Source organism: Apis laboriosa, unplaced genomic scaffold (genome assembly GCF_014066325.1).
Source record: "Apis laboriosa isolate Shangri-la unplaced genomic scaffold, ASM1406632v1 scaffold68_cov148, whole genome shotgun sequence".
NCBI classification, from domain to species: domain Eukaryota; kingdom Metazoa; phylum Arthropoda; class Insecta; order Hymenoptera; family Apidae; genus Apis; species Apis laboriosa.
Window position 1 is genome coordinate 2682919 of NW_025224135.1, and position 7404 is coordinate 2690322.

The 7404-nt window shown below is 42.8% G+C and overlaps 1 protein-coding gene across 1 annotated transcript in view; it reads left to right on the forward strand.

The window, feature by feature from the left end:
- The window catches only part of LOC122718743 (nuclear receptor subfamily 2 group F member 1-A), a 72804-nt gene that overhangs the window by 31755 nt on the left and 33645 nt on the right, over positions 1-7404 (forward strand). Inside the window, exon 3 of the mRNA XM_043944043.1 lies at positions 221-772. Within this exon, the coding sequence (XP_043799978.1) occupies positions 221-772 (552 nt within the window). The remainder of the gene's footprint in view (positions 1-220; positions 773-7404) is intronic.

The window sequence follows — 7404 nt, forward strand, 5'->3', positions numbered from 1 at the left end:
ATTCCCACGATCTTTCGAATAATTAAAAAAAGAAAGGAAATAATTAAAAAAAGAAAAGAAATAATTAAAAAGATATAAACGAATAATTAAAAAAACAAAAAAAAAAGAGAAAAAGGTATAATAATTAANTATAATAATTAAAAAGACGAAAAAAAGAGAGAAAGACTCGAGAGAAAGGTGCGAACGAATAATTAAGAGAACGAATTTTGGTGTGTTGCAGCGGTGCAAAGGGGACGAGTGCCGCCGTCGCAGCCGTCGCTACCAGGTTTGCCGGGCCAGTTCGCCCTGACGAACGGGGACGCCGTGGCGTGCGCGAGCCTCAACGGCCACTCGTACCTGTCCTCGTACATAAGCCTCCTCCTCAGGGCGGAACCGTACCCGACCTCGCGCTACGGCCAGTGCATGCAGCCCAACAACATCATGGGGATCGACAACATATGCGAGCTGGCCGCCCGCCTCCTATTCTCGGCGGTCGAGTGGGCAAGGAACATCCCGTTCTTCCCCGACCTCCAGGTCACCGACCAGGTAGCCCTCCTCAGGCTAGTGTGGAGCGAGCTGTTCGTGCTGAACGCGAGCCAGTGCTCGATGCCGCTCCACGTGGCGCCCCTCCTCGCCGCGGCGGGCCTCCACGCGTCCCCGATGGCCGCGGACCGCGTCGTCGCCTTCATGGACCACATCAGGATCTTTCAGGAGCAAGTCGAGAAGCTGAAGGCCCTCCACGTAGACTCCGCCGAGTACAGCTGCCTCAAGGCCATCGTCCTCTTCACCACAGGTCAGACCCCTTTCCCCTTTCTCTTCTTTCTCTTCTTTCTTTCTTTCTTTCTTTCTTCTTCTATCAGAAATATATAGGGATGTCGCCTTCCCCAAATTTATACATTTTTCCATTCCATTTGGGTGGGAAAGTTTCAAGTGTAATGATAATAGTGAAGACGGGAGGGAGGGGGGAATAATGGGGGAGGAGGAAACGTCCGGATAGAGGTTTCCGTAAATGGCGGGTTCGACGGAGAAAGGGGGCCCGCCGGAAGAGAAGTCCGCCTGAATCTCCTCGCTTTCCCGTTGCTTCGTCTGATCGAGAGAGAGAGAGAGAGAGAGAGAGAGAAAGAGATATGTTATCGACGGAGGAGGGGGGCTGTCATCCTCTCTGCAAACGAGGAGACACGAGGGGATTCGCCGATCGTCATCGAAGACAATGAATCGCTCCCCCTTCTGATCCCACCGATCGAACGTTTTCACGAAACACCTGTCGCTCTCCAATCGTTCCTCTCCCTTCCTTCCGTGAATCTTATCGTTATCCCTCGAACGGATCCGTGTAACGCTCGTCCGATCTCTGAATTCTCGATCGCGTGGATATCGAGAAGAAGAGGGGGGTGGGGGGGGTGGTTGGATGCGCGTAGATACGCAGGGATAATTTATTTTCGTCCTACGCTTGGAGAGGGAGGCCTTACTCGCCTTGCGGTAATCCTAGCTTCCCCCTCTTCTTTCTCTCTTTCTCTCTCTCTCTCTCTTTTTTCTTGGTCGCCCGACCTCTTTTTGGCGCGAAAAAAGTGTCCCTCTGTGGAAAGGAAAGGAAGAAATTTGAAAGGAATATATCGTGTATATCGATCGACGAGAGAGATTCATCTCGGTTTTTAGACGCGTCTAATTGTTGGGATGAAACGGTGGAGAACGGGGGCACGAAGCGCGTCCAAGCATCGCGGGTTAGAGATCGAGCGCGCTTCGGCTTTCTCCCGAGTGCATATATACTCGGTGACGCTCGGACGCGTCTCACTGGGCGGGATAAATTCATTTTCGAACGTGTGCGGGAGAGAGAGAGAGAGAGAAAAAAAAGGGGGAAAAAGGATCGTTTCGATTGTACTCGAATTGAGATTTTGAATTTTGAAAGGGGTCGGGTCGAGTTTCGATTCGAATTATCGATAAGTTTTTTTGTCGATTAAACTCGAAGTTGAGTAATTATTTCGAATGATTTTTAACCCGTCATTTCGCGCAATGAGAAATGAGAAATGTCGAAAATGTAGAAACTTTTTTCTTTTTCGATTCGAAAAATTTTGAGAAACTTTTGTATTGAAATTAAAAAAATTTGCTCCCGGATTCTTTAATCTAGTCATTCGTATTTATGGATTAATTTTAAACTGTCTTATATTATAATATAACGTTTCTATCGTTATTTCGTTGAATTGTCATCGTTTAGATCACCTTTAAAAATATCTATTATAGGATAGGATTGACGGGGATATCTCTTGATATACGATTCTCGAGGTCCAGTTTATCGTTTATCAAATTCGAAGTTACATCCAAGATATTTTGCATTACTTATGAATTCGAATCGCAAATATCGATATGCAACATTAATTTTTCCTATATATATTTACTCGTGTTCTTTTAACGAAACGATAAATTATAATAAAAACCGGTACGATTCCAAAAACGGGGGGGAAAAAAATAATTTCGTCCAATTAGCTCCCATTCGAACCACTATGCTTCTTAAGAATTCAATTCTTTTTCTATTTTATATATTAACTAAATGCAACGTTGATTTTTCCTATTTTATATATCCTATATATTTTTCCTATATACTCGTACGCTTACATTACATAATTTTAATTAATTTGTCCTATATATATTACTCTTATGTTATATACGAAACGATACAAAACAAAAAAACTATCTAGAAATTAAATCTCAAAAGCGGGGAAAAAAAATAATTTCGTCGTCGTTTTTCTCGATCTCCCCTTCCCCTTGACGCGTCGTTCTCCGATCGATCGAGCACGAGAACGATAACGCGACGACATCGTAATTACCGTTAGAATCGTCCGATATTTCGGCACGATCGCGAGGCCCTCTGTTTCTCGTTCGAGGCCCATAGAGCCATAGAGCGTTGCAAATCCACGCCGCGGATGTATTTATGCGGCAAGGCATTACGACGGTGAGTTGTATATATATATACGTGTACCTCGATGGGAAACACTCCCACGATTATGCGGCATGCGATGCAATTCCCTTTGCCTCGACGGAGGGAGAGCACAACCTACTCGCATGCTTTTCGCCGACGACTACCTTGCTCCCTATTAACCAAGTAATTGACCATGCGTATATAACTCTCTTTCCTTCCCTTCTCAACTCAACCACGCAGAGAAATCCACGTGGAAAGCGACGCATTCAGCTTTTCCATCCATCCATTCCATCCGTCTAATGGATATCGTAGTTTTTAAATTTGCAATAGATTTAAATATTCTCTCTCTCTCTCTCTCTCTCTATATATATATATATAGTACTTCTCTGGATTTCCAATTACTCGAACGTAAAATGTATCCAGCAAGAAGTCGATGTAAAGGGGAAAAAAAAGTCCATCTCGATCTCGTCGTCGAGAAATTTCGCGTAGAGCAGTAGTAGCGAGCACAGGAGTAGCCTCTAAAGAGCATCGCGAAACGGGGACACGGCGCGGCGAGGAGAAAGTATTGAGAAGTAATCGTGGCTCGACGTAACCCGACATGCGCCGAGTTCTTCTATGCTACTGCTCTATCGGTAACCGGATTTCGAGTAGTCAACGGGCCTAATTCCTCGATCGATCATTGGAGGCTGGAAAAACGTAAAATCGAGACGGCGAGCGTGTAGCGTTAAGGTAGGAATGTAGGTAGGCCGTTACGAAGAAGAGCGCAGAGAAGGTGGAGGGGGGAGGAGGGGGAGGTTAACCCAAATCCAAAAGGGAAATATTCTCCGTCGGACGCGTCGCGTGTCGCGTTCGAGGAGAGTTGGCGATCGTTTAATACGTTGCCTGCTCGCGTATTATTGACGCGTTTATCGGTGTCGTTATTAACGCCGTCTGTCGTTCGCGCTCACCTGTTAACCTCGGATAATTTATCGACGCGCTCGAATAGGGAGAAAGAGAAAGACAGAGAGAGAGAGAGAGAGAAAGAGGGGAATACGAGGTCTACAGGTCTAATCAGCGTCTATCTAAAGGAGGAGAGAACCGTTGGATAGGTCGCTTCCGCGATTCGAGGATATCGATGGAACGACGGAGATAGAGGAGAACACGACGCTCCATTTTTTTAATCGACGTCATAGAAAAAATTTCTCTTACTAGTTTGATTGGTCGAACGATCGATATAATTCGATCACGTATATCAATACTACGTTCTAAATCTCGATCAGCGTAAATCAGGCAGAAAATTCTAACGTATATATATAATATAACGATATAAAAATTTTCTCGTTGAGATAAAGAACCCCGAGTAATACACGAGTAATACAAATAATTTCTACGATTTTGAATATATTCAAGTTATTAACTACTCTTCCGTTATTATTGTTATTGTTCCAACAGTGAACGCAGTAATTATTATTATTATTATTATTGCATTATCTCTGGAGAAACAAAGATTGACCCGCTTCTCTCTCTCTCTCTCTCTCTCTCTCTCTCTCTCTCTCTCTCTCTCTCTCTCTCTCCTTCATATCAATGCATAGCTCGAAATAATCTTCGATCCAGTGCGATCGGTTCCCACGAAAATCGATCGTGTGTCGAAAAATTGTTTGGAAATAACGACAAATAAGGAGAAAGTTATGATCAAGGATCGTCTAATGGACGAGTGAGAGAGTTCATCAGGGAGGGGGGGGGGAGGGGGGGGGCGAAAAATTGGAATTAATGCCGATGTGAACGTGTGAAAAGACGAGGGGAGGGAAAAGGAAGGGACGAGGGAAGGGGAAGGGGGAGACGACGGAGGGCGCGTTATCTGCGTAACCGGGACCACGGCTCGCGGCCGCCGCTTCTCTATCGGGCGCATTGTTGGCCGGTGTTGAGCCGAGTCGGGGTCGCGTCCCTTCCCCCCAACCCTTGACTTTCAGCGTTACCTACCCATTTTCCTTTTATTATCTGCCCCTCTCTGGCGTTCCGCTCGCCGTTCATCGAAACCGGATCTCGCTCGCGGGACCTTGCCTCTCTTTCGAATCTCGTTTTCTTCCACCACCGTGAATCGCGTACCACGTGGTTTTTTTTCTCTCTCTCTTTTTCTCTTCCTCCCCTTCTTTTTACACGTTTTTTTTCCCCACCTTTGTTTCTTAGGGCTTGTTCTAGGGGACTCGGTATTTCTGGAAATCGTATTTAAGGTATACAAGGGGGAAGAGGGGTGGGGGGAATTTATCCCACTTTCGATTCGATAATTCGTATCTTCTATTCCTAATACTTGAAACGAAAGGAACATATCGAACGCGAAGAGAACGAAGGAAAAGGAAAATTGAGAGAAGGGATATATTTGTGGAAGAACAGAGATGAGATACTGATAATCTAACCTAATTCTTAAAACACAGAGGAAAAAGAATATAAAAACGTAAAGAGAATAAGGAAAATAGGAGAGAAGGAATATCTTTGTGAAAGAACAGAGATGAGACTCTAATAATATAACCTAACCTAATCTTAAAAGAGAAAAGGGAAAAAGAAATGTAATAAACGCAAAGAGAACAAGGAAAATCTAACTAATCTAATCTAACCTTAAAATTGAAAAGAGAAAAAGGAATATATGAAACGCAAAGAGAACAAACAAGGAAAATTGAGAAAGGATACAAATATCTTTGCACGACAAACATTATTCGTATAAGTAAAAGGAAAAACTACGATGAAAACGAGAAAGGAAAATCTTCTCCTATAACCTAACCCAACCTAACCTTACTTAATTCTTAAAACAAAAGGAATATATCGAACGTAAAAAGAACAAAGAAAATAGGAGAGGAATATCGTTGTGGAAGAACAAGGATGAGATTCTAATAATCTAACCTAACCTAACCTAATCTAATTCTTAAAAAAAAGAGAATAAGGAAAATAGGAGAGAACAAGTATCGTTGTGGAAGAACAGAGATGAGATTCTAATAATCTAATTTAACCTAACCTAACTTCAAAACTGAAAAGAGAAAAAAGAATATAACGCAAAGAGAAGAAGAAAAATTGAGAGAGGATACAAATATCTTTGCACAAATATTATAAGTAAGAGGAAAAACTGCGATAGAAACGAGAAAGAAAGATCTTCTATAATCTAACCTAACCTAACCTAATTCTTAAAACAAAGAGGAAAAGGAATATATCAAACGCAAAGAAAATAGGAGAGGAGGAATATCGTTGTGGAAGAACAGAGATGAGACTCTAATAACCTAACCTAACCTCAAAACTGAAAAGGAGAAAAAGAAATATATTAAAAGAAACAAAGAAAATTAAGGGATAAACAAAATACCTTTGCACGAGGAGGAACATTATCCGTACGAGTAAGAAGAAAAACTACGATGAAAACGAGAAAGGAAAATCTTCTCCTATAATCTAACCCAACCTAACCTTTGTTTTAATTCTTAAAACAAAGAGAAAAAGGAATATATCAAACGCAAAGAAAATAGAAGAGGAGGAATATCATTGTGGAAGAACAGAGATGAGACTCTAATAATTTAACTTAACCTAACCTAACCTAACCTAATTCCTAAAACAAAAAGGAAAAAAGGAATATATCGAACACAGAGAACAAAGAAAATANTGGAAGAACAGAGATGAGATTCTAATAATTTAACTTAACCTAACCTAACCTAACCTAACCTAATTCCTAAAACAAAGGGAAAAAGGAATATATCGAACACAGAGAACAAAGAAAATAGGAGAGGAGGAATATTGTGGAAGAACAGGGATGAGACTCTAATAATTTAACTTAACCTAATCTAACCTAACCTAACCTAACTCCTAAAACAAAAAGGAAAAAAGGAATATATCGAACACAGAGAACAAAGAAAATAGGAGAGGAGGAGTATCGTTGTGGAAGAACAAGGATAATCTAATAACCTAACCTAACCTAACCTAACCTAACCTAATTGTAAAAAAAAGAGAATAAGGAAAATAGGAGAGGACGAGTATCGTTGTGTAAGAACAGAGATGAGACTCTAATAACCTAACCTAACCTAACCTAACCTCAAAACTGAAAAGGAGAAAAAGGAATATATTAAACAAGGAAAATTAAGGGATAAACAAAATACCTTTGCATTAGAAGGAACATTATCCGTACAAGTAAGCGGAAAAACTACGATAGAAACAGTAGGAGGGGAAGGAAGGAAGGAAGGAAGGAAGTTTTGCGGGCCGGTCTTGTTGCAACCCTTATCGGCGTATCGCAGGGCAAAGGGTTGGCCCTGGTATTTGAGTAAGCCGCGGCATTAACCTCGCAGTTTAATATAAACGAGGCGTCGGGCCGGGACAAGGCGTCGTTTCGGGGTGGCCACGTGACCGCCCCCTCGCCTCGGACAATGCGACCCGCGCTTATCGACGTCCTCGGCCGAAACGGACGAACCCCTCGCGGCTCGTCCGTGCCCCTCGCGCTTCTTCTCGCTCCCCCCCCCCCCCTCCTCGCCTCCCCGCGTTCCGCGGCTCCTCTCGCTTAACCCCGTCCC